At 43.3% G+C, this 26,451-nt stretch overlaps 1 protein-coding gene across 1 annotated transcript; it reads right to left on the bottom strand.

Annotated features, from left to right (window-relative positions):
- Positions 1–20,264: 20,264 nt before the first annotated feature.
- Positions 20,265–24,939, bottom strand: LOC115310649 (myb/SANT-like DNA-binding domain-containing protein 3). The gene is made up of 3 exons (XM_040217310.1): positions 24,621–24,939; positions 23,824–24,036; positions 20,265–20,664 (listed from the first exon to the last, which is right to left on the bottom strand). The coding sequence occupies exons 1-3, from the start codon at positions 24,937–24,939 to the stop codon at positions 20,288–20,290; spliced, it is 909 nt and encodes a 302-aa protein (XP_040073244.1). The 3' UTR covers positions 20,265–20,287.
- Between the last annotated feature and the right edge of the window lie 1,512 nt (positions 24,940–26,451).

The following is a 26,451-nucleotide window of genomic DNA, read 5'->3' as shown; positions in this document are numbered from 1 at the left end:
AAGCACAGTAAGTGCTTGTCACTCAATAACCGTAATAATGCTTTGACGCGTATTTTCGGCTACGCCTGTTCAAACGTTATTTGTTTTCTTCTTTTTTTTGTGTAACGATGGGATATTCCATGTGCATATTAGGTTAGATGGGACGCACTTAAAAAATATCAATAAACAAACAGGGATCGTTCCACGCCAAAAGAGACGCAGCAATTTTTTTCATGTCTAGGATATGAACGATACATTTAGTTTGGATAAAGAAGCTTCTGAACTCCAAGAAAATTATTTCTTTAATAATTTTTTTAATCGTGCTATAAATTTCTGGAATTTGCATAAAACCCACGTAGTTGAAAGAATCATTGTAAAAAAAAAAACAGTTGCGTTCCACACAAATATAGGAGGGTGTCTAAATACTTAATAATATGCCCTATCTTACATTAGAAAACAAACATTAAAAGACGCCACTTTGAAGTCTATATAGGAGCTCCAAAATGAAGATATTTTATGAGATTTCTTAATTTTTTTAGTCAACCTGTATTTGGGTGTTAGCGACAATACTGTTTTTCTTTTTGTTCTTGTAAGACTAATAATTGAGTAAATGAGAATTTGTCATTTAATTAAAACGCAACAAAACGAGAATTTAAAAATTTAAACGAAACAATTGATTTAGAAGCATCTGCGTTGTAGCGCTTTTCTTTGTGTTTTATTTAAGGGGCGCGTTCGCTTTGACCTTGAGCGCCCCGCTGGCTGCCGTGAAGAAGCATCTGCGTGGCTGTGCTTTTCTTTGCGTTATTTTTCTGACCATCTTTCGGGGACAACGCCGACGGCTAGCTTTTTCTCGTAATGGGACAAATAACGCTTTCGCCTTAAAAAAACGAGGCACGCCGTTCAAGCGAAAGTCTACTAAGGGATGCGTGCAGTTCAAGAGTGCGCATTTAAAATGTTGCGCCGTACCAATGTTCGCCAAAGGAAAAAAAATCACGCAAAGCAATTCAAAGCTGCGATTGACGAAACGCCGAGCTGCGATGGCACGGCTACCCTTTCTGGTTTCAAGCCTCGTTCCGGATTCCGAAGGCGTGCCGATGGTTCACGCAAAAATCGAACAACAAGCCGGTAAAAAAAAAGAAAGGTGTAAAAAGACAGGTAGACGCAAAAACCCACGTTGTTTTTTTTTTTTCTCGGTTTGTTTTTTGCTTTTTTACAGTTTCAATGCTCGCAGCGTGGGTATGCAAACTCGCATGCCCCCGGGAGGAAAAAAAATCAAAGCGAGAACAACATTTGTGGACAGCTCCATCTCGTGGGACGAGGGAACACTGCGGGTGCCACAGAGCGTGATGAAGGCCGAGACAACAACCAGAGACGCTGGCACGTCGCTTTACGGTTACCCAACTCTCAGATTGAGGCAAAAGCAACGCAAAATAAAGTAACCAACAACTGGTGGGGACGCGACATGTTTGCGAAATCGATTTTTTTTTCACCGTAAAGCGAGGCGAAAAGAGGCAAAATGTTTATGTCGCGTCGTGTTCCATTTCATCCTTTACTCGAAAAACAACTATTAGAAGCCGGCATGTCGTGTTCCAGATGATTTGTACAAAAACGCCAGATGCATCGTCTCTTACTGCTTTTCTTTTTTTTTTTCTTTTCTTCTTCTTACAACCGACCGTGAAGTTTGAATAAACAGCGAAAGATTGGGTGACACAAAATAGCCTCGGTGTGAAGCTGGGGGAAGCTACTTTGCAAATATCTTTTACGCATTTTTTTTTCGCGTTTTAAAGGGAAACTGAAGCAGACTTGTATGTGAGAAAAACAAACACTTAAATCATGCCCCCAGGCTCATGGATAGTGATATTATATTTCAGACTGTTTAGCCAAGCGTTTGGTGGAAGTAGGGAATCGTCACGTATTATACAGAGATGCCAACCTTTCCGTGCCTTTCGCAAGCCTTACCCAAGCACTCAAAAACGTAGCATGCGTCCTTCAACAAGCGGTGCGCGCGAGACACTTGAAACCTTCGGGTATGACGTCACACCCAACAGTTGGTTGTTCGGCTTTTCTCGCGTCTATTGATGCGTTCGGGTAAAATGCTCGTGATATTCGATTCACGGGACTAAAATACGCTAGAATTCAACTCCAAATCGTTTTTTTAGGAACCTTTAGCTTCTTTTTAAGTAAATAGAGAGGATGGTGACTGGGGCAATTTTGCATCACCAGACATCACGTACTACCGGATGTTAAGCACCAAAAGTATTCTATATAAACAAAAAAAAAACTTTAGGCAGAGTTGGAATCGGTCATTGGCGTCGGCGCTGTCAAAACAATCAGAGATTTGAGACGCACTAACATATCCCACATACGGAACTTCGGGGCGAAGAAGGCTGACATCGCGACGTGGTCAAAATTTTTCATGAACGATTAAAAAAAAAAGTTTTAGTGCGCCGTCACAACTTACCTAGTGCTTCAACGTGTGCCGATTTACGTGTTAAGAACACCGAGAATCATATGCTGCTGTTCAAACACCCCTTGCTGAAAGGGTCTTAACGTAAGAAACCAGCGAAGGATTAATTTCGTAAAACAAAACCCTTCATAAACAAAACTCTTCAAAGTCAGCAGATAAGCAATTCAAATAAATTATAAAAACGGATCAATAAACAAAATAAACAAAATTTTGCTGTAAGTGAAAACAATAATATAATGTTTCCAATTTAGTATGAACAGCACAGCACTTAGTCATATTAAAATTTCCCCGAGGATGCTGCAAGCATTATAATCAAAACTGAGCAAGATCAACAAAGAAATTGTTAACTTCCGTTACTTAATGGAGGCCGTCTTTGTCTTTGCATGTATGAGATTATTACAGAGATTAAAACAGATTAATACATATAAATAAAGAAGAAATTAAGATACGGCAGATACAGGTTAAGATATTAAGCTATTAAGATACAGATTAATACATATTATTACAGCAGATACGGATTAAGATTTTAAGATACAGATTAAAACTCGTAAAATCTTACAAGCACCTCCGTGCAATACTAAGCTGCGATCTTACCTCAAACCTGCATGTTTCTCACATAATTAACCGGATGATAGGTTATCTTAAAAGGAACTCCTTTCTAATACCTTCATCTTTAAAACTACTTCTATAGAAAACATTAGTCTGAGCAACGCTCGAACATGTGGCCTTCATCTGGAATCCTAAACAAATGACCTTACTAAATCACTTGAGGCTGCACAAGATAGATTAGTGCCATTCCTTTTGGAAAATTATCATCGTACCGCTAGTGTTGCTTCAATAAAAGAAAAAAACTCCTTACTCCTACATAGTCTCAAACATCACCATAGAATTTCTAGCGTCTGTATTCCATCACAACCCCATTCTAAATATTAGCTAATATTCCCACCACCTTTTGTATCTTTTCTGCTCGATCATCTTTGCAAGGTAGGCGTACCATTTTTTCGCTATAACACATTTTACGCACATTTCGCCCAAAGAGTTTCAGACGATTGGAATCATTTACCTTCATCAGTAACACCAATTTTTAAAAGTGCTTGATTTTGCTCAAGTGAAAGCACGTGTTTCCAAATGTTAAATCTTTGTTCATGTTACTTTTATTGTTTTATTCTTCAGCACTCTACTCTGTGATGCCTTCGGCCCAAGCGTACAATAAATAAATAAATAAATACATATACAAATTGGATTATGCGGCTGTGACAATAACGACAAATTCTGCTAATTTAAGAATGTTGACTCTAATGCACCAACTGCTGTGCTCACTGCAGTGTTGGTCAAGGTAGTCGACAAAAGTATTGCAGTTATCAAATACCTGCTTCGTAAAGTATTTAGTGTACTAGTCAAGTTAATTCCCCTGTAAAATATCTTGAGTAGGATGCAAATACTTCGAAATGTAATTCAATTACTTCCGAAGATACTTCCGCAATGCGTATTTTGCATCGACATCAGCGGTACTAGAATGCTTCATTTGCAAGTATCAGAAGCAAACAAAATAAAACTGCAGTGTTATTCCATGCAGCACTGGAACAAACAGAATTCATCACTGGTGCATGTTACTATATAGTTTTAGACAAATGAGCAAAAAGATAAAACCCTATCCATTGTCACTTCGCTGATAAACACATCTTCTGGCGTTTTTGTAACGCACCCCTTGGACACATCGTTTTACTAAGCGCCGCGAGTCACTATCTCTGGAGTTCACTTCACACAAATATTATAATATACACAAAATAATAACAGAATAACAAGGCGGGCTGACATATAGTAGGCATGGCGCTTGCTGCACCTTATTGAAGTTGGGTACCCCAAACACTGCATTCAAAGATGGTTAAACTTCAAAAAGAAAGGCGCAGGTTGACACAAAGGAAGTGTACTGTTTTTTGCGCGTTTGTTGATTTGTATTATATACTTTCTTTATACTAGGCTTGAGGAACCCCTTTAAAAAGACCTACAACCTTGGGAGGACTCATTGCCTGAAATTTGAGAGCTCATCCTGCTCATAGCTTGTTCCAGAATTGTGGCAAGCGCTATGCTCATGAAAGGGTCGGACTATCTCGGTTCTTGCCGTAGCGAGGTCAACAACAAAAAACAAAAAAAAAATATCCAAGAAATTTTACGTCGTTTTTTGTTTTTTTATTTTTTATTTTTTTTATTTCCTTTTGGTTGTAGTTTTGTCGGCATTTAGAGTGCGCACCTTTGGTTCTGCAGTTATTTCCTGTTCACTTTTTCGGTCGTTTCCGCTTCATGTTTCCGATCAGTTCAACTTTGCGCTCAGGTTACTATTCCCTTAAAATATTCCAGCGACAATTTTTCGCAAAGATTTAAAAATGTATTTGAGCTAATGAGTACAAGATACTGAAAAATGTAATTAAGATAGAGTAGGAAATACTCACGATCAAATGTATCTGCGAGATGCCAAATTACTTCCAAAACTAATTGAAATACAGTATCTTGAGTAGAGTATATTTGAGATAGTTACAACTGTGGCTCACGGTCATTTTGGCTTGTATTGTCGCCGACAGATAAAAAAAAAACGCAGGGTTCATTATGTTCACGCTTCCTGCTTCGTGATTGGTTCTTCGGCGCTCTTACCGGCGAATGCTGCAACCCCATTGGCGGAAGATAATTAATGAGACGCTAGCCACGCTTTGCCTTCTTTCAGCTGTCGGGGACCTCTCCCCACTTCAAGTGCAACGGCCTCATTTTGTCGAGCGCTAAAGGTTACTTCGGTTACACTTTGGCTATAGCTTCCGTATCTTTACAAAAACCGGTCTCTTCAGCCACCGTGATCGCTAGAATACGCTCAAGTCGAAAAAACAAACGAAGAAAATAAACAAAAAAGCTGATTGACTACAGCCTAACAATAAAAATCGGCTCGAATACCGAAAGGCAACTCTTTGGAACCGTTTCGTTGGTAGAACGAATTTCTTATTTAATCCGGTTTATTTTGCTTCGCTCATTTTAAGCGGAGAGGAAAGTTTTCGCTCTCTCGTTTTCTTTTTATCGCCACTCTAATACAGCGTCAGCATTTCTTCTTTTTTTTCTTGCAGCTTCTATGTCATGGCGCCTCGTTCATTTTATAGTATTATTTTTGGCGCTAACACTTTCCCGCGTCAACCGAGCCTTATTTCGACAGTGACGACTTGGGTCCCACAGATAGTTCCGGCGGTCATAGCAGTCCGCTCACGTCCCCGAGCTCTTTTGTAGTCCAAAAGCCACGGTGGGATGAAAAGGACGAGAGAGAGGAGGATGCTCTTAGAGGGGAAGTCTTTCGAGAATAGCTGATTGCCTCATTGATTTCGCGAGATGAACGACCCGGTCGAGAGGCACGGGCTCTGGAAGCACCCTCGGCGAAAAAAAAGCTCGGAGAGACAAAATTGTAACACCACTTCAAGGCTTTTCCACGGCTCGCAGAACGCTTTAGAGATTAACGGTAAGCGCAATTCAGTAGACTAATTATCTACCAGCTCCTACAGTTTCTCAGTTTCAGATTTAGCTACTAGCTTACAGCTTTTCTTTCTTACAAAACAGATTAACGAGTCAATGACTTTAACCACCGCACTTCATCACAGTGAGCTCGATCTTTGCCGAAACAAGCGTGTGTTGTACGCTTAAATATCAAGCCAGAAACGTTATCTATTGTGGTTTTCTGTCACTTTACTAGATAACCACAGACTCTATTCCCGCGAGACATCGCTAAAGCTTACGACATTCGCGGCACTGGATGAATGGATCGTGTTGACAATACCCTTTGTAATACCCCTGTCAGAAGGGCTAATTTCGTGCACTTCAACCAAGTGCACTTCAGCTCGCCGAATGTCATTTTAAGTGTTGCGGTGCCACACGGGAAAAATAGTGCCGCCCTGAAATGCTGGCGATGGCAGTGAGCACTATTTTACACGTAACAGGTTAAAGTAAAAGCATACATATATCGGCAATATTTGGTATCTTTAATAAAGACATGCTGCGAGACAACGTTACGTAAGTTAACGCCCTTAACGCAGATTAGATGATTCTGATAAAATCATCACAAGCCAGGATAAAGAAGGAACAGATCCAACCTTATCGTTTCGTGCCAAAGTTAGAGCACACCCGCTCGGAGCACGTGCAGCGAGATCTCGCACAACACAACCCCGGGATCCTGGGTTCAATCTCCACCCCTCCCGGTTATGATCTGGATAAGCATTGTACCGACGTGCGGTCGTACATCACTCCTGCGTAATGCACGCTCAAGACCCCAGATTATCAGTTATACTGAATTGAGCTCGTCAAACTCACTTAAAGCCGAGTGTGTCCTTCTGAAAAAAGCCATGTGGCACACTACACAAATGACAGTAAAGGCGAAGAACACTCAGCTAAACGGCACTAGATTATCCTGTCTAACAGGGGCATAACCGGTCGTACCTTAGGCCACCTACACTGAAAACATATACACACCTACTATTTCAACCTTCCTTTAAATTCCGCGTCTCGTTAAATCTTCCAATCCATTTATTTAATATGATCTCAAACTTCTCTAGACATTTTCTTCCAACATTTTAGCCTCTTCTTTTTTACTTTTTTTTTTCTTGTATTCTTTCATTATTTCTAGCGAACAGCAGCGCTCCTAATATTGCCGCGCGCATGGCCGAGTTAGCGTAGAGCACGGCTCCCACAGGAAGGCACGGGGTTCGAACTTCCAAACCCACCCGCCTACTTTTTTTATCTTATATTTCGAGGCTCTTTTTAGAACGTAATATATCGTTTGTTCCTTTTCAGAATGTTTTTAGACTACGCCGTTTGCATAAGAAAATCCGGGACTGGCAACCTTGAGACAGTCCCTTCTTCGTCTCATTCGTAGAAAGTACGGTTCGTTTTGTTAAAGTTTCTATGCACAAGTTCGCCACATGAAGTGTTTATTTTCAATTTCACACTCATCCCCGCTGTTTTTATTCGTGACAATAAATTCGTTACCCCCTCAGGAAGGTCACGCCGCTCATTCCAAAACTACCTATTCTTAAGTGCAAAACGAGCGTGTTGGTAACTGTAATTAGACATGAGGAAGATACATAGAAAGGGGGACGGACAACGAAGTCTTCGTTGTCCGTCCCCCTTTCTATGTATCTTCCTCATGTCTACCTATTCTTTTCTGCGGAACAAACGCGTTTGAAACAACACGGGCACCCTGTAGGCCCCTGCCTCAACAATCTTCGTTGCGTCGCCCCAAGCAGTATTAAGGCAAGATCAAACCTTTCAAACAACTTTTTTTTTTTTCTTCCAGGAAATGAAAGTATGCAGACGAGCTGGTTAGGAAACACCATAATCCAAGCCCTGAGACACGGAAGGAATATAATCCCCCGTCTCAAAAACTAATTTAATATGATTTTTTTTTTTTTTTTTACGGAGCAGTCATTAGTAAAACCCAGTCTTAATAAGCCAGTTAAGGCCCTGCGGCCCTTCAAAGCTAAGGAGCCGACAAGCCGAAGACAAGTTAGCGGCAGTGAAAGGTGTCGCCATCTGCAGGGGAAAACTGCAACCATAGGCCCATTTTGTGTTCGACCGATGAATCCGAAGGGAAAAGAAAGAGAGAGCGATAAAGAAAACAAGATATCAAGAAACGTATAAAAAGAAAGGAAGCGTTGAATAAAAAAAATATAGGCAGCCCAAATAAAAAGAAAGAGTTAAGAAGAGACAGGGAAGAGGAATAGTAGCTAGAAACAAGGAAAGTACAAAATTGTAAAGGGAATTGAAAAAAAAGTCAATAAAAGTATAGAAAGGAGGCGTAGATAAAGTGAAAAGAGAATAGAAAAGACGCTACATAAAACGGAAGACAAATGAGGCAGAGAGGACGTAGTGCATAACATTAGATCTTACTGAAAGACTACACCAACCACCAGCCAATAAACTACAATAAACAAAACGCACAAAAGTGTGGTATTGCAGCGGGTGGCGAAACTGGCACTGCCACGCAGCAACGAGCACACTCCCATATTTTTTGTTCTTTTGAGTGGGGACATACATTTCTAATGCATTCATCTGGTCCTCGGTAACAAGAAGTGGCGAACGTCTGGCCGATCTAACCCAAGAGGAGTGACCGTAACAAGACGCCACGGCCTGTTAAGGAATATGATTGTTTTCTGATTTCCAACGTAATCATCTTTTCCCAGTCGGCAATAGCTTCTGCTGTTCCATTAAAGATGGAGGGAAGACATGCCGCTAATATTGTCGAAATTAGTTTTCGTGTTCACGAGAAAAGGGGCACGATCTGCCGCTACTGATTTGCCTCGACTAAGAAATTGGATGGTTCACGTTACGCTGACTTATGCAATGTTTTTGTCCTTCTCTTATCCTGATTTTGAAACAAAAGTAACGAAATTAACTCGCAGAAAAAAAAATAAACCAAAAAAAAACGTTGAAGCGGTTTCGCCTTTTTTTTTTTTTGTTTTTGCAGTTTTTCGCGTATCATCTTTTGCGTAATGCGTTCTAGAGTTTGTTTTTGGCACTTCTTGCGTCGTGTTCCTCACAAAAGAGCGTTAAACAAATAAAGTCACTAAACTACGGGCGTGCATATGTGCGTACTAATAACAATACGCACATACACTATATGGACGAAGCCCAAATCACACCGCGTAACTCTGACTTAGTACGTAGGATGACAATTCCCTTTCGTACGCAAATCTCATCTAAAACATCCGTACCCAATTTTCGGTAATTCCAATGTATTTCGAGCGCCCGAAGACGCCCTCGAAGCAATGCTCGGGCGAGCCAGTGTATGTTGAACATGGTGGTAAAGACGGGGGAAATATTACGTTTTACTTCATGTCCGATGCTCGGATGAATCGAGCAAGGTGCACCGGCGATTTGCTCTCGTCGACGGAAGCAGTGAGTGCACAGGGATGGAGTCGGGAACGGAAAGCCCAGAAAGACAGTAGGTGCCATGACCCTGAAGTTTTAGCGCTCCTGAATAGGCTCCCTCCGATCGCGACGTCGGTCCTTCCCACTAAATGCCACGAATTATCGACACAAAGAACCGCGCCCTCTTCGTACTTCGCAGCTTCCCGCGCACATCTCCCATCAATCACTCGCATCGAATCAACCTTAAAAAAAAGATGTCGAAAGTAAAAAAAAACATTGAGCGAGAAGAAATAAAGGAAATGCAGGTGAGAAAACCAGACCGGGCCTCCCTTTGAAAATATCTGTTGCGTTCGGTTTTACTTCATTTATCTGCCGAGTCACGAAAGGAAGAAACAAAAACATAAGGCGGTCTTCCCAAGAAAGCAAAAACAAAACAAACGATAGTAAATTCCTCAAATACATCTTCTTATTGCGTCACAGTACGTAATAGCTTATCGTTGTACGGGCACGACAGCATCCCCCATCTCCGGACTGCTGCCAAGAGCTTGTGCGCCCATGCTTGCCCATACCGGTCATAGATTCCTCCTTCAGCCTTTCACCGTCTTTTTATCTCACTCTCTCTCTCTCTCTTTTCTTTGGCTTTATGATCTTTGTGTTCTATATTTCGTCTTAGATACTACAAGCCTCGATTTCATAACGAATCGGTGTTGCACAACGTCTTCAACCTCCAACACCTTTCTTGATCTCGGGAACACGAAACACCACTCGGCTGAGATAACAATGCCTGCTATTCCGACGTATCTTGGCTAAACGTAGAGTCGATTACGTTTCGCCATCGAATAACGCTTCGTTTACCCGCAATCATACCGTAGAAACAATTTCGGGCATCTGTTAGGGGTCGTGACGAGGGAGCACTGGAACACCAATGACGCGCACAACCGCCGTCTAAGACGAGGGAAAGGTAAAACATTCCACAAGACCTTAAAACAGCTTCTCGTGCATCGTTGTCAGGTGGACACAAATATGACTACTCGCTGTTTGTAATGCAAATATAGCGAAACCAATAATTCACAAAGTCTGGTAAGCTAATCCTTAAAATATGGCGCTCGATAAGCAACGGCTAGCTTCTGATTCTTTCTTTTTCCCTCTCATACTTTCACGCGCTTCCCCTTTCATTCTCTTATGCGCTTTGTTTCATGGTTCTCTCATGTATTGGCTAAATCGCACTCACTCACACCTCATGCACACTTAAACCTAGCTTTTATTGTCACTTATCCCTGTTTTCTTTCACACATATCTTCCCTTCTTTCATTCTTAGAGCGCAGCTCTTAACCAGGAGACACGTGAGGGATGAAAACCGGCGCCGCGCGGCGGTATCCTAGCAACCGGTGCTGGAGTCCCTGCGTCACTTCCGCGCGGCGGTATCATAGCAACCGGTGTTGGCGTCCCTGCGTCACTTCCGCGCGACGGTATCCTAGCAACCGGTGCTGGCGTCCCTGCGTCACTTCCGTGCGGCGCCGCCGCGCTAGGATCTGTGGCTCTAATCTGGACAATCGGCGAAAACGTCGTCCAGAACTCCTGCGGCTATGATTGGCCGGCGCCAAGGTCAAGTGAGGCGTTGGCCAATCACGGCTTCCGGATTTCTCGCCGACTTTTCGCGGAGTGTCCAGATTATAAGGCCCCTGGTGGATACAGATAAAGCTGCGTGTGGTGAGCCCGTGGATCGCCTGGCGTCGAGAGTTTTCCCGCTCTTTTGTTCCATGCATTAGGCGCCCGTTTTCGCATTGGGCGGCGTCGGCGTAACCGCGCTTTGCATTATGGGATGACCTATACACCAATTCAACTTCCCCGCTAAATTTAACGGGAAAAACGTCGTTCCGTGACCTCAGGACCAATTTAGTTTCTTCGCTAACTTTAGCGTAAAAGATTACGTCACATGACCGCGTCACGTGACCTATACACAGATTCAGTTTTCCCGCCAGATTTAGGGGGAAAATTTTCACGTCACGTGACCACCGACAGTTCTGTTTCCCCGCCAAATTTATCGGAAGAAATGACGCCACGACTTCGTGTCACGTGGCGTATACACAAATTTTGTTTCCTCTGTAGATTCAGACGGAAAGCTGACGTCACGTGACCTCAACACCAAATCAATTTCCCCGCTAAATTTAGCGGGAAAACTGACGCCAAGACTTCGTGTCACGTGGCGTATAAACATATTTAGTTTCTCCGCTAAATGTAGTGGGGAAAATGATGTCATACGACTTCATGTCACGTGACCTATAGACAAACAGTTTTCCCACTAAACTAAACGAAAAAATGACGCGAAAATCAATCGCATAATTACTGAACCTCACTCATCATTACCACAATCTTAAACTCCTTCAGTTTTTTCAGTGTGAAAATCTCATGCACGCTTCTGTTCATCTTCACCTTCGTTCCGAATCACTTATTACATCACACTAACCTTATTACTTCCAACCCCCCCCCCCCCCCCTTCAGTAAGAACACCGAGAATTACTCACACATTATCATTTTCTCTCTCCAAATATGCAAAATATTCTCAGATATGAAGCATCGCCGCGAAGACACAAGTGGGGTACGTCTTGCCGTCAAAATACCAAACCCGTGCTTCGAGTCAGCCATTTATTAGCCCTGCCTCTCTGCCACGTTGAAGGAAGAAAAATGTTCAGTCGCCAGGCTGTTTTTGTTTTGATTATTTATCTGACGTAAAATACCTTCCCAAGATGACATTGCACATGAAAAAAAAAAAGGAGCACAACGCTAGAAGCAAGCAATGAACAAAATGGCACAAACTATAGACAAGTTACAACTCTTACCTAATCATCTCTCTTCTGCGAGACGATTTCGACACTAACAGAAAAGAAGGCCCAAAAGGGATGCGCACAAGAGCGACTGGGTTAGCAAACATTCACGCTAAGTATGTAAAAAAAAAATAAGAAAGATTGAAGAAAATTTTGAGTAGACTGTAAATGTGCCAAAGAATGTTATTTTTTTTTTTTTAACTTCGGCATGAAAGACGTAGACAGAAGTAAATACTCTAAAAAGACGTATTCACTTATTACGGCAGCCGGAGGGAAAGATTACAATGGGCGGCGTTTCAAAAACGCCGACAAACCTTTGAATTTTCGTGGAAATGTTTTCGCGGCCAGATTTGATTTCAGAATTCTAACGATCTCAGTTCGTCTTAAAGAGGCGCCAAATATGTTTTTTTTTTTAAATCTTAGTTACGAGCGTTTTGCTTTTCCATTTCTTTTTGTTAAGAATTTGATTGGAGTGGTATTATGCTCACATATTTGTTATTCTGAAATTCTCCCATTTGAGCCTTCATGCTTTATTACGCAAAGATTTTTTTTTTTTTTTTGTAACGGCTTTGGATTTAATATTACAATAAAAACTGTAACATTTAGCGAAGTTGTCGGGTTTTTGGGAGCCGTCTAGTGAATAATCTTCCTAAATATTAACGACCTCAGTTAAATAACGAAATAAGTCGAATAAAAACAAATGTCTAAACGCAAATGGGCACACTTACACGAACTACTATAGCTATTTATAAAATCGTATACATCACCACAGATCATAAAAATAAAGTAAACGTTTTTTTTTCATCTCATTAATAATAGGCCACATTCAATGCAGTAACACTGCGGCAATTTATTTAAAATTCGACATCATTAATACTTTCGAATTCTGAGCTTGCAAAAAAGCCTACCTTACGCAACACAAAACGAAAAAAGGTTCGCAGTCAGGTTTATGAGTTAAATATATTATTTCGAAAAAAAAATATATATATATATTGTACATTGGTAATTTGACCATTAATTCCCAGCGTTACAACTTACAAGTTAGACGCCAGCTGAACCACGTGGACCAATAACCATTGTCAATTTACGAAACGCATAATGTGGCGACCCCCTTGCATCTCATTATCGTTCCGTAGCCAATGAGACTGCAGCTGATAAGAGCTCGATGAACCAATCAGGAAGCGAGAAGGGTGAAATATAAAAAGCACAGACCCTGCAGTTTTCAGGCTCTTACGCTGCTGTTTACCACATACGCCTACCTCAACGCACAGCAATATTCGGTATGCTTCGAGGTTAAGCGCAACTTTGAAAATACCTTGTTTAAAAAGAAGATTCTTTACCATCAGCAGCATCTTGTTTAAATAAAGCCAACGTAGAAAAATGTTTCGACAGCAGTAGAAACTTTATTGCGCAAGTTTCTAATTTCCGCGACGCGGTTGGATTTCAGTATACATTCCAATGTGTTTCCATTTTACCAGAACAGCTGTTCAAACATTTTTCTACGTTTACGACTTTCTTGGTGAAAACTTGTTCATTAATACAGTTAAAAGGAAGCAGTGAACCAGGTATAATGAAAGCTTCGATAAATGGCGCAAAAACCGCCGTTTTTGCGCCATTTAAAATATTTAGCACCTCTGGCTTGAGCTTCCAAAATATTAGACATAACACTCCTTGTGAAACTACGATATCGTGCCGAATTTCAGATATGTACGTTTGGAATTCGATTATTGCAAGGCGTGCCAAATATGTAAGCCCTCAAGGTCTCACGGTGTGCATAAAGTTTCCCAGAAAAAAAGAACTGTGTTTATCGGCTTGACTAAATAAACTGTGCATTGCAGAGCTCAAACTCCGTGAGATTGTGATGCCAACGGTTCAGACCGACCGCAAATGTATAACAACATGACGTCACCTAGCTAAAAAGAATAATTCAGAAACACAAAATGTATGTTTCAGGCAAGGTCCACATAAACCTAATTTCGTCAAAACATGAACTGGCATTGTGGACGCTCGTAGGATTTATATTAGTGAAAAGCTTTCGTCATCAAGAAAGCAGAACTTTCTTTCTTGCTGACATTTTTTCCCCACTGAAATAGATGTTACAAGTGCCCACGATGTCATTTCTTGTTTTGACGGTAGGCTTAAGTGCATGGACGTCGGCTTATAGAGAAATTTTGTTGTTGTGATTAATTTTCCGATCCAGAAAACCTCATGCTCTCAAACTTGCACATACCAACGCAGCCTACTCTCCCTCCACCCTCGGCGCAGTGTAGTTTGTTCGACCCGTAAAACTTACAAAGAAAGGAGGTGGAGAGTAAGAAGTCGCACGCCGGGTTTCTTATGTCGTCGGTGACTATAAGTGGTCGGCATTTGGTGAAAGTACGAAAACACGCTCCGGCCAATTCAATATATATATATTTTTTAATTCTTGGAACATATTAATATTTGTTTATATAAAAGATGTAACTAAAAAAATGTTATTTTTAACCCAAATACCCTCAATTTTTATAAAAAGAAGACACTCAAGCGATTTCCCCTAGTGCAGTGCAAATACGCTCATTGCTGTCCAGGACAAGTAACTTTTCAGATACTCATTAAGCCACAGTGTTTATCGGCCCGGGTACATAAACTGTGCATAGCAGGAAGCTCCAACTCCGTGAGAATGTGATACCAGGGGTTGATGTTGATCGCAAAAATATGGGAACTTGACGTCACCTAGCTAAAAAAAAATAATTGAGAAAAACAAAATTTCTATTTGAGCAGACGTCTACCTAAGCCTAATTTCGTCGAAACAAGAACTGACATACATCATACAAAAATACAGGGTGTTCGCTGCACACATGATAACGGAATATTTTTTGTGCATACGCCTCACGCCTGTTCGAAGTATGTTTACTGCTCACGTGTGCATGCCTTAAAAATATCTAAAGTGCACGTTTCTGTATGACCAATGTTACAGGGCCGTGACACAAGGAGGAGAGACGCCAAAGACGATGTCTGCGACTGTATTTTGTATAACGTATTAGCAGTGTAACCGCATCTTCTTGCTTTCTTTGCTTCATCGCCTGATATGCAAATTCATTTCTTTTTTTATATACCTCTTTGTCCTTTGTAGAATTTCTTTCTTTCTTTTTTTTTTTTTTTTTTGCGCTTACGCCGTTATTAAGTGAATGTCTCGGGTCCCGTTTCAACCCCACTCCTCCCTTAGCGCTCTCTCGTACACGCATGACCTTTCGCCGTATTTTCCTAAGAAGTGCAGCGGCAGTTGCTTCGAGACGTTTCCTCGCTTCGTCCATCTCGGCTTTCGATCAATAGCCCGGCGCGGTCTTCGTGCCGGCGCCGCTATAACCCTATATCAAGGCGACGACTCCGACACTTGCGCGTGTGCTGCCATCTGCCGACCGGTTTTTCAAGTTACGACTGGATCTTTGCAATCCGGAGGCGCAACCTAAAAGGGTCGTGGTGTAAGCGAACGGGGTAAAAACTCCGGCACCATTCTGATTGGCGCGTTTTCATAAACGTCACATTACCTAATTTACGTAGGGAGAGAGAGGAGGGGGATGCGAGGCTTATAGGTAAATACTCCTCAGTGATTCGCGCGCTAGTGTTTAGGTGTCTCGCAGATTTGCTTATGGTTCATCGGGTTAGCAAATTTTGGAGCCCGCTACAGTCACGGGTAACTTAAAAAACACGCCTGGTGTGGCCTTGCCCATCGAGTTGTTACAATGTACGCTAGAGGCTCGATTGACGCTAGTGTCTATAGGACTTCCGGTTTCAAATTAAAGCAGACGGCAACTAGTCCACTTTTTGCGTTACTCCTGGGTGTTTACTTAGAGTATTCTTTTCAAATCAGCGAGCGATGTTTGAAATCCTATTATCCCGGGTCCAGTCCCAAGTCCCACAGCAGGTGTGCAAATAAAAGTGAAAATAACGGTCGAAAAACCTTCGTGATTTTTTCGAGGAGCGCCAACATAAAGATGACGCTAAATATTGATAACCTACGGGATTTATATGCCACTAAAATGACCCCCGTTTACGAGCGGATAACACGCGTAAAGCAGTAAAAAAAAAGTACGCGTATTAAAAAAAGTGTTTCTCTTTTTATCGTTGTGCGGAATATATCGGGGCAATAAATATTTTCTAGATTTCTTCTACCATATAAGTTTTCGATCATGCAGGTTTCACGTTTGAAAGCTAGAACAAACTCACCTTTTTACCCATACGTGAGCAGCAGTGTGAATATTACGATTGGTATTTCTTGGAAATCGCACTCATTACTTGGCTTTATTTTCTATCGTCTACCCGCATGTGCAGGTACTGCTCGAGTATTACTCCGTAGTTCTTGACGTCTCTCTTCATTTTGGAGATGCTCGTCATTGCTTTGGCACGTAAACTCCCCTGCAAAAAAGCGCCGACACTGCATTCGAGCCAACCCTACTGAAACAAATTTTATGAATTTATTTATGATATGTTTATTGGGCACCTTTTATATCAGAACGTATTATTTCATGTCAGTTTTATATGCCGCATACCAGTTTCAGCTAGGCTAGGGGCGCTAGGTATACCACCCAATTCATGTGATACAAAAAAAAATATTTTTATATATTTACGCCACCACGTAGTTACATTACGCATACCACTACCATCAGCTTAACACATACATTGAGCGCATACGCATACACGGCACAACAAACACTAATATAATACAACAGCACACCCGATAACTACGTCTGAGCTATGTGTTTCCGCCTTTTATACAGGTCGTTTTGCAGGTACGGATTTTTTCGGTGACCATCTAAGCAATAAATAATATTCCCAGCATGTTGGATCTTTTTTCAGTAGTGTCGTACCTGTGAGAGAATTTTGAACGGCGCAGGAAATGAATCTCTTAATAAAAGCTAAAAGCTCATGCCGTAATTATTTGAAAGCCAATAAATCAAGCCGCTCCACTGCGGTTCCAAGCCACATGTTTCCTTACCCTCGCGGCACGTCGTATACACAAAAAAAATAATATTAATTTATTTCTGATATGTTTATTGGACACATTCATATCAGTTGGCATATTTTGCATATCAGTTCTCTAATGTCACATGTCAGATTTGGAATATTTTATATCAGTTTCATATATCGTATATCAGTTTTTGGATAGTTCATATCAGTTATATATGTCGCATATTAGTTTTTGGATATTTTATATCAGTTCTTATATACATTCATATAATTTTTTTTACTAGGGAACATCGTCGTAAAGTGTACAAAAATAAATGAACGCAGCCATTTTAGCACCAATATAATGCTTTGAATTTGAAAGGAAAAACCCGTAAGTGACCAATATTTTTGTCTGCGTGGGTGGGAAATTTTCTAGGCTATATATTACGTAAGAATTATTTGTTGTATATGCTCTTCCAATCAAAAGAAGGAAGAAAATGCACTCTCTTTCTGCCTTACCGGTGCACTACCGGAAGTCGATTTCAAACTGCGTTGGAGATGGGTTCCTGCAGTGCCTGCCGCTGGAAGCAAACGAGAGCAGTCGCGGCCTGCCACTGTCCCCGATGCTCCAGCTCCTCGTAGCGCTAAGATTTTATGGCGCCGGGACTTTTCAAGTAGTCACGGGCGACCTCGTAAACGTGTCGCAGCCGACGGTGTGCCGCGTAATCGAGCGCGTCTCCCGGGTCCTCGCCGAGACTCTCTTCCCCCGCCTCGTGGATTTCCCGGAGGGCGACTGCGACGAGGTCATGCGGGATTTCTACAACATCGGGAAGTTTCCCAGTGTGACTGGGTGCATCGACTGCACCCACGTCAAAATAAAGGGACCTGGCGGTCCCAATGGGGAAGTCTTCAGGAACAGGAAGGGGTTCTTCTCCCTCAACGTGCAGGTAAGTTCCCTTCTGTTTGTGCTGTTAAGGGGTATTCACACGAGGGAGAAATCCCGGGGATTTCTCCCCGGCACGCGCGCATCACGAGATGAAAACGCGAGGCTTTTGCACATCGCAAAGCCTGTCGTTTTCGTCGTGGGATGCGCGTGCCGGGGAGAAATCCCCGGGATTTCTCCCTCGTGTGAATACCCCTTTAGCAACAGCGAAAAAGTTGAAAACAACGGCACGCCAAGACGCGGCGTCGCACGTGAAAGCTCGGCGATATTGTGACTGATATATACTAGAACTTGTGAAGAGATCTGCACTCTGCGACAGTGCAGAGTGGTGGTGGGCCAGCTAGAGAGGGTTCAAAACCAAGAATTATGTATTGTGTGTTTGGAAACATACATTTGATTGGGTGCCGAGATGGCTTTTGTTATTTTATAGCAAACGCTCATGCTTCATAGTATTTTCCCCTTGAATTATACTTTTCGAAAAAAATATTAGGGAGATTTTATCCCGTGCTCAAATTCTCTTCTATTATACCGCGTGAAAAACCTAGGAATTAAGCCACATTGAAGCTTACGTCACATAAAACTGCGAGAACTCAAATGCTAGTTAATTTCCAAAGCTTGCGGATGCACTTTGTCAAAAATATACTAATCATAGTAGAAATATCAGCTTGAGCACTTGTGTTCATATCATGGCAACCTGCTCATCCCTGTACTGCTCCTTCCTATCCACAGGCCATCACAGGACCCCAGCTGCAGTTTTTTGACCTTGTTGCTAGATGGCCAGGCTCCGTGCATGACAGCAGGATATTCGATAACAGTCGTGCAAGGGTCCTGTACGAGAATCGGCGCATCCCTGGCCTGCTGCTCGGAGATGCAGGCTATGCCTGCATGTCATTTCTTCTGACGCCCCTGACCAGCCCAGGTGTAGCCAACAGCCCAAAGGGCAGGCATGTACTAGTTTGTTGGAAGAAATAATGGCATGGAATTCAGAACAGCTAACAAGAAGTGATGCTGTAGCCACAGTGTTCCTATTGGTTACTATTAGTTCTGCAAATCTTTGTCACAGCTAGATTCATGACCTTTGGGCCTTTGTATGGCAAAAAAAGCTGGCATTATTCACTTCCTGTGGACAAATTTTTGTTTTAAAAGTATGTAGCATACAACATTTTAATTCTATTTTTATTTTCCTTGAGAACATTTGTTGTTCTTCCTCGTCACAGTTAGTCGGTGTCAATTGTTGCTTTTTGTCACTAGAATTGGACTAGGGCCAAGAACTTGAATTAAGACGGTAATGTAGAAAACACCAGCCAAAACCACTGTATGGAGGACAGTAGCCTCTGGTACGCAATAGAAAATGCAGCTAGCATGGATGGGCCGCACTGTACAGGTTACTGAACCATACTGATGGTTGCAGCAGTGGCGATTTTTACACCTGAAGACCTTTATCGTGCAACGTTGCTTCCATTACCAATGCTGCACCATATAGGTACCAAGCAGCTCACCTAAAAACAAGGAACTCGGTCGAACGGGCATTTGGAGTGTTCAAGCGACGCTTCCCATGCCTGGACATGCGGCTACAGTACAAGGCGGAACGGTCAGCCCTCATCATCACCGCCTGTGCTGCACTGCACAACCTGGCCCTGCTGCGAAAAGAGCCATGCCCACCTGCTCTACCCTCTCCACCAGTACCCCGACGCCGGAGGCGGCTGCGTCCTCATGTACTGCCATCACCTCCAGACCCTGTCGACACAATCAACGGCTCGCTGAAACGCACACAGATCATCGGACTGTGTTTCCAATAGGGGTATTTAACCAGTAGCACATGTTTATAGTCAATGACAGGTCAAGGATAGTGTACAAGCTGGAGAGGAGGAAGCAGACAGAAGCTTGAGGTGGAGAGGAGAAACCTCCTCACCACTTAAAGCTTCCGTCCTATTTCTCCTCTCCAGCTTGTACTCCGTTCTTGACCCGTCACTGACTCGTGCAAATACTCGGACACAAATCCAGTAGTAAACTCTCGAATAAATTGATTCTTAAATCAAATTCCGGGTATTCGGTCATTTAAACATATTCTGGGAAAGACTTGTGGCCAGCACAGAGCTAATGAAAGACCTGCCCTTTCCTTCGATTCTAGTGTGCTGTTTCATTCAACTTCCGAATACGCAAAACACATTTGGTTCTACCGTTTCACTACAATGTAGCGCACATAATTAAAATAAGTAAATCCTCAGAATGCTACTAAACTGAAAGAACCCAAATTTAATCATGATTCCCACACCCTTGTTGCTTGCAGCGCAGGGCTGCCAGCTGCTCCACCTTTATCTCTCTCTCCAGCTGGAGCAGCTGGAACTCTGCCCGTCCGCGTCGTCGCTGCTCAAACAACTTGTTTCGGAGTATGCGCATCTCCATTAAATGTTGCGCCTCCTTTCGCCGATCTTCCCTCTCGAGGATGTCGACACGGGCATCCTTTTCGGGAGCCAGGATCCGCTCTAATGCCGCGATGCGGTTCCCAGCTTTTCTGGATGCCCCGCTTGGCAGCTCAGCACGGGGGCAGGCAATGCCCCTTGCCGGCGGAGTCGCATACGCAGCTCCAACGCTGCTCTCTTGGAGAGGTGAGGCGGACGGCTCAGGAGCATCTGGGCATGCAAAACACATTGGCACTGTGAGTGCTAGGGGAAGAGCAGGTACACAGGGGAAGAGGTCCAACAGCCACATGGGCCTTTCGCAGAAATGTTCAAAGCTAGGCGTTGGCAAACTACAAAGCGTGTCCGATGGGTTATGCTCTGCACCAGTTCTAGCACTGTGGATGGTTTACGGTTGCATTATCATATAATTTGTGTCCCTCTGCTTCAACTTTCACGTCGTGCTTTGACTACATGCGTTTTTGCCCCGATAGCATGTTTTGTTCAGTTGGTTAACGACAGACTTTGCCATGTCGGACAGCTGATGCGATCAAATTCCTATCTGAGAAACAAACAAGAGTAACTGCACTATGTAAACCTTCCTCAAAGGGGACACCACAACATGTGTACACTCAGACGGTTGTTATGGCAGACACTTTGTTAAGAGCAAATATGTGCAAGCTTGTCGCTAACTTGCAGCAGTGAACAAAAAGTTGGGGCACAAACAAGCTGGTGAAAGTTTAACAAAAATTTAAGGCGAAAACCCCGAGACCGGGGAAAAGAGTGACAGCACAACACGCAAGTCTCAAACACAGCTGAAATTTATTGCGCAGAGGTTCGTGTGTACTCATGTTTACAAACAAACCGGAGCGCCCCCAGCGGACGCCACCGGCGCCGCGCATGCGCGATGGAGTGTGGGCAAGAACCTCGCCGTCGCCCATAAACAAACCATTGAAATGCGATGTTGTCCGCGTCGGTATGAGTCCCCCTGCCCTTTTTGGCGTTCGAATTGTTGATTTGACGTTTTACTGGCAATGTCTGACTACTTCAGCAGCCTCAGTGAAATTACCGAGGCTCGTTACGCCGCAAAACTTCGCATGAATAATGTGACATGCGGCGATTCATTCCGCGTGGACGCCGCAGAATGGACGCTAAAGCCTGATTCGCATGATGACATTTTGTTCGCAAATTTCAGTCGCAACGTCACTCGAACTGCAAAAGCGTGAACCGTAGCTCAGATGGTCGACGTCGATACTGAAAATCGCAAACAGAATCGGACGGACCAAGTGAATCAGGCATAAGAAGTCGGTGATGGCCACTGGTAACAATGATCAACATCTCATTGCATCTACTGTTTACATCGAGTCTGCTTACCAACTTTAAAACTTAAGTCTTTTGAGACCTGTGCTTACTTCTTATCGCAAGTACCGAGCCAAGATTTGATCTACGGGCCGGTGTCGTCTAAAAGAGCAGACAAGCAGAAACGTTTGAAAGAGCAGACGACAGTTCGAACGACCACGCGGCCGCTTGAACTTGAATGCGCACTGAACGTAGTTCGCAAGTGGTCCGTACAACTTGACGGTTTTCCGGCGTTTATGTTGGAACAAAGCAAATAAATCTGACGACCACAAGTATCCGTGAATTCAGCCCAAAGTGCTTCACGCCCAAGCAATCGTGGTCCGAAGGCGTCTGGTTTTCCCTTTTCACGGCACATTTCCACGTCGTGGGACGAACCGAGTGAATGAGAACTGACCTTAAAACTTTTCTCCACCCTTTCGGCACTGCCCCAGTTGCGGCGTTTTGACAAGAAGGCAGGTTTTTGCCTGGTTTCTTTGAAAACAAGGCAGGAATACACATCTCACATGGGGACATCTGCCCACAGCTCCAGACCGGAAGTGCGTCCGACGCGCCACCACCGCGTCGTGACGTAACAGAGATGAGTTGGTGTATAGGGTCTCCAAGCCCCCACAGCTGTGTTTGAGACTCGTGTGTTGTGCTGTTGTTTTTTTTCCCGTTCCTGGGTTGTTGCCTTAAATTATGTTACAACATGGGTTGTCTTGTCAGATTGTATCTCCAGGAAAACAAATAAATCAGCATTTGGATTTAAACACATCTTTAGCAGAAAATCTTAATATTATATACTTCCCTGAATGAGTAATTAATTTTTTAACAGCTTAAACTGATCCTCCAATGAGCAATGTTTACATTGTCAACCTTGACAACAGCGGAGGCTCTGTAGTAGCAGAATGCAGAGAGATTTATTTGTGTCCCTCCATTTTTTTTGTTGCCCGTAACAGCAGTGCAAGTGTTACGATGTGGCTCATTGTTGTTGTGCTAGATATTTTTCGTGAATGGGACAAGACTTTTGTGGTTGTCACCTTTCATACTTTTCCATGAAATATATAGCAGCTGTAAAATGGATTAGTGCAATGCGTCGCAAGCACTATATTTCCATGAAGGAATTTTGGGAAAAAAGACCTACAATCGCTGATGAATGCTCGGCAAAAAAAATATCTCCATAAAAAAATTTCATAACTAGAAGCGCTCAAATTGGAGAGGTGCCCCGCAATGTCTTCTCGATACCAATAGACCCTTTGCAAAAATCCCATAAGCCCGCGCGTGCCACGAGACGAATATTGAGAGTCCTAGGTACGCCCCTCCCATTGTTCTTCCTCCTGCTACCATGTGGCATACGCACGCAGGTGCACAGAAATGCTAGAGGTTATCTCATTGGCTATCTTTTGTCAGGCTGCCCTTTTCTTATCCCTCTCCTTTGCACCGGCTCCGTCGATTGCTACACAAACTCTTTGTTGAGCCTAGTCGAACTGTGCCACGGTTGCGGTGCAAAATAAGTGGATTCGGTGACACTGCAAGACGTGATGGTAAGTTGCGATGAATGAAGTATTTCAATAGGTGAATAGCTTCACCTGTAGAGATGCGCTTACACTGCCACAGATGCGGTACGCCGCCAACGACGGTTTGGCGGATGGCTGCCACTGCTGCTGGCGGCAGCTGCCGCAACTCGCTCGCTGTCGCGGAAGCGCAACGAGAAGGCACGTGATCTGCACCGAGTCTTCCCAAAATTCTCTGCCGTCGTGGCGCTGTACACTTTGCAACAGGTCTATTAACCACTAGTTTTGGTTTCAATTTACAGTACTACGTCGCGACCCACTGCTCGCATTTTCAATTTTGAAACTTCGAAGATATGTACAATAGTGTAGATGTTGCCGAGCAATAAAAGAAAAAGGCTTGGGTGCCTGCTTTTTTTTTTCTTCCAGGTTTGTTGTTAAAATGATACACGAGTCGCAAATACAAGTAGACATGTTACGGCTCACAGTACTCATCCTCGACATGTTGGTGCAAATTTGTCCGAATCCAAAAGACCCCAGTTACCTGGCACGTCGTTCCAGCGGGCGTGACTGTCGTCGCCTTCAGTGCCTCGCACCATTGCCTCAAACATAGCGGCCGGAGGCAGCGACAGCACTGGCCGGTCTCTTGCCCTGTCGCTGTCACAGAGATTTGTGACCACTGTCTCCATGTGGTCTGCCGCCGCTCCCACAAGGATGAGTGAGGGGCTCATCGGCCGGCTTGTTCTTGGCCCACCTCCTGTGACAGAAACCAAAGAATTCGAAGCTCACATTGGAGAGAGAGTGAGCAAAGTATGGGGCAAACAATTCAAAGTGCACACTGAATTTTCGAAATGCCTCCGTGCGAGTTAAAAACAATTATTAGGGGTACTAGAGCGAACCCAACAAAGAGAGAATCTGGCACAACCCAGCGGAGGACTACTTTTAACCACCTGGAACCTTCTTATGGGCAATTGAAAGCTGGGCACTTTGTTAGAATAGGCTTACGGCAAGATGCGGGGACCTCTTTTTTTTTTTCTCTCAGAGGCGATTGTAGAAATAGAAATGTCAATAACGCCAAATGTTCTACAAAAAATATGTAAAAACAAAAAAGAAGTAGTAGGCCCACTTTGGATCGAACCTGGATCTGCTGCCTGAGTATGCAGCGGACTTTGCTACGCTACAGCTTTGTACAACTCGTTTTAACAATTCGTTTTATACGAGACCCAACAAGGTGCACGACGTCGTGCACATAGCATTGTTCTGGCCGAAAAGGACTTCTCTCCGATGTTTACTTTTTACACATCGCGAACGGTTTACCAAATATGCAAATGGTCGACTTACCCGTGGCGTGGATGTCTCTCGTTTCGTCGGACTTCGTTTTTTTGTACCTGGATTTTTCGTTCTCCCAACGCTTCTTAAGTTGCTTAGCGCTTCGTGGGCGGACGTTTGGCTGGCTGTTATACTCGGTGCTGAGTTTCTCCCAAGCTTTAAGTTTAGCCTCCTTCGAGTAGTTATTTGTCTTTTTGCTTTCCAGAATTCGTGCATGCTTGGTTACGAGCGCTTGGAGGAGCGCCTTCTCCTCCGCAGTATAAATAAAACGAGCCCCTGCCCGCTCTTCGGAATCGGCCATTTCCGAGTCGTTGCCGTTGGGGTCCTCCATCATTCGTCGTGCGAGGCGGCGAGGTAGGGCTGCACGGGGCGAAATCAAGAAAGACCGAGACGAGATCGACAAACCGTGAGATGGACGACTGTCGACGAGAGAACGACAAGACGCAGCTAGCGAATGCGCTTGTTGCCAGACAAGATAACGACTTTGTCCGTTTTGTCGCTCAAACACGTCTAATCGTTACGCTGCCTTAATAAAACTTCGTAGTTCACTAATTCGATGTTTGTATGGTACACATTTTTAGATAACACGAACGAATATATTTATTTTTCACGTGAAAATGGTGTTTTGAATCAAACTTTTGGCTATATTCTCGCTCCCAGACGTCCTCAAGCTTGTTGGAGTGGAGAACGGAATCTCGAGTTCGAGTGAGTGCCGATTCGCGTCTGTGAATACCAATGGCACTTCGAGTGGAGTCGCGCGTCCATACTCCACTCAAGTCGAGCCGAGTTTGGAGTCGAGTGGGGGAACGTTTATGAATACGGCGGTTAGAGCGGACGAGCGGCTTGCATGCTTTCGCATTCACAACTCATAAGGAATGCTTAGGTGTACATCGATCTTTCTTTGCTCCTTCTATATGTATTTCGTTTCGTTTTATCAAAGACCTTTGTTTCTTTCCTTTTCTTGTACTATACCCCTGTCGGGGTAGAAGTATTGTGAAATAATATTAAGAGTATATATATTATTAGCATTGTAACGAGGCATATCAGTTCTTCTTGTTCGGGTAGCATTAGAAAGTAAATGATCGTAAAACAAAAAGTGAAACTGCCAGTTGTCGCTGAGGAGTCGAGTCATACAACGTTAATTAAGATGATTCTTCATTGAGACGCCCGCAAATTAATTGTAAGGGCGCTTTTGAGTCAACGGTCTTTTCATCTCTTCTGAAAACCTGTTGTGAAGTGCCGAGCCCGCTGGTAAACAAAAGAGTGTCGTTCTTGAGAAAAGAAAAAAAAGAAAAGCGGGAATCAGCGTTATAATTGAAAAGCGCTCATCAGTACAGCGGAGTTAAGATTCAATGGGACGCGCCGAGAACTTAATTAAAAAAAGATAACTGAAGGATTTTATTCCCAAGACGTTAGCTATCGTACTCTTGACAGCATTTGCGAACGCAGCGAATCCCTCGACACAGGAACTCAAAGGCGCGGCATTCTCCAATTTCCAAAAGTTTCGACTTAGCTCAGGACCTCATTTTTCCGGCTTCTCATTCAAGGTGGCTTCACAAAAAGCTTCTAACTTTTGTTTGTTTGTTCGTTTTGCACAGTTTTCTTTTCGAGATAAGCGTTTTAATTTTGCTTAATTTACGTTTTGGAGCCTTGGACGGGTCTCCTTTGGTTTGTTTGGCGTGTACAATAAAGTGGTTCTTATATTTCCGCCTGATGACGTCATAAAAAGGTCATGTTGCTGCCCGCCACGATTCCGACGGTGACAATACAGCGGTGGTGGACGCGTGAAACGACTATTCTTCTGCAGGTTGTTCTCTAGCTTGACATTCCAGTGGAAGCTCTG

This window comes from Ixodes scapularis, unplaced genomic scaffold (genome assembly GCF_016920785.2).
Source record: "Ixodes scapularis isolate PalLabHiFi unplaced genomic scaffold, ASM1692078v2 PGA_scaffold13__105_contigs__length_92229423, whole genome shotgun sequence".
Taxonomy (NCBI): Eukaryota; Metazoa; Arthropoda; class Arachnida; order Ixodida; family Ixodidae; genus Ixodes; species Ixodes scapularis.
The sequence above is the reverse complement of the archived record's forward strand: the minus strand, read 5'-3'. Positions and strand labels throughout refer to the sequence as shown.

Coding starts and splice junctions, on each gene's coding strand:
- LOC115310649 (XM_040217310.1), bottom strand. CDS start 24,939: ATGGAGGACCCCAACGGCAACGACTCGGAAATGGCCGATTCCGAAGAG. Junction 24,037..24,620: donor GAGAGACATCCACGCCACGG/GTAAGTCGACCA, acceptor TTTCTGTCACAG/GAGGTGGGCCAAGAACAAGC. Junction 20,665..23,823: donor CCGCTGGAACGACGTGCCAG/GTAACTGGGGTC, acceptor TTGCATGCCCAG/ATGCTCCTGAGCCGTCCGCC.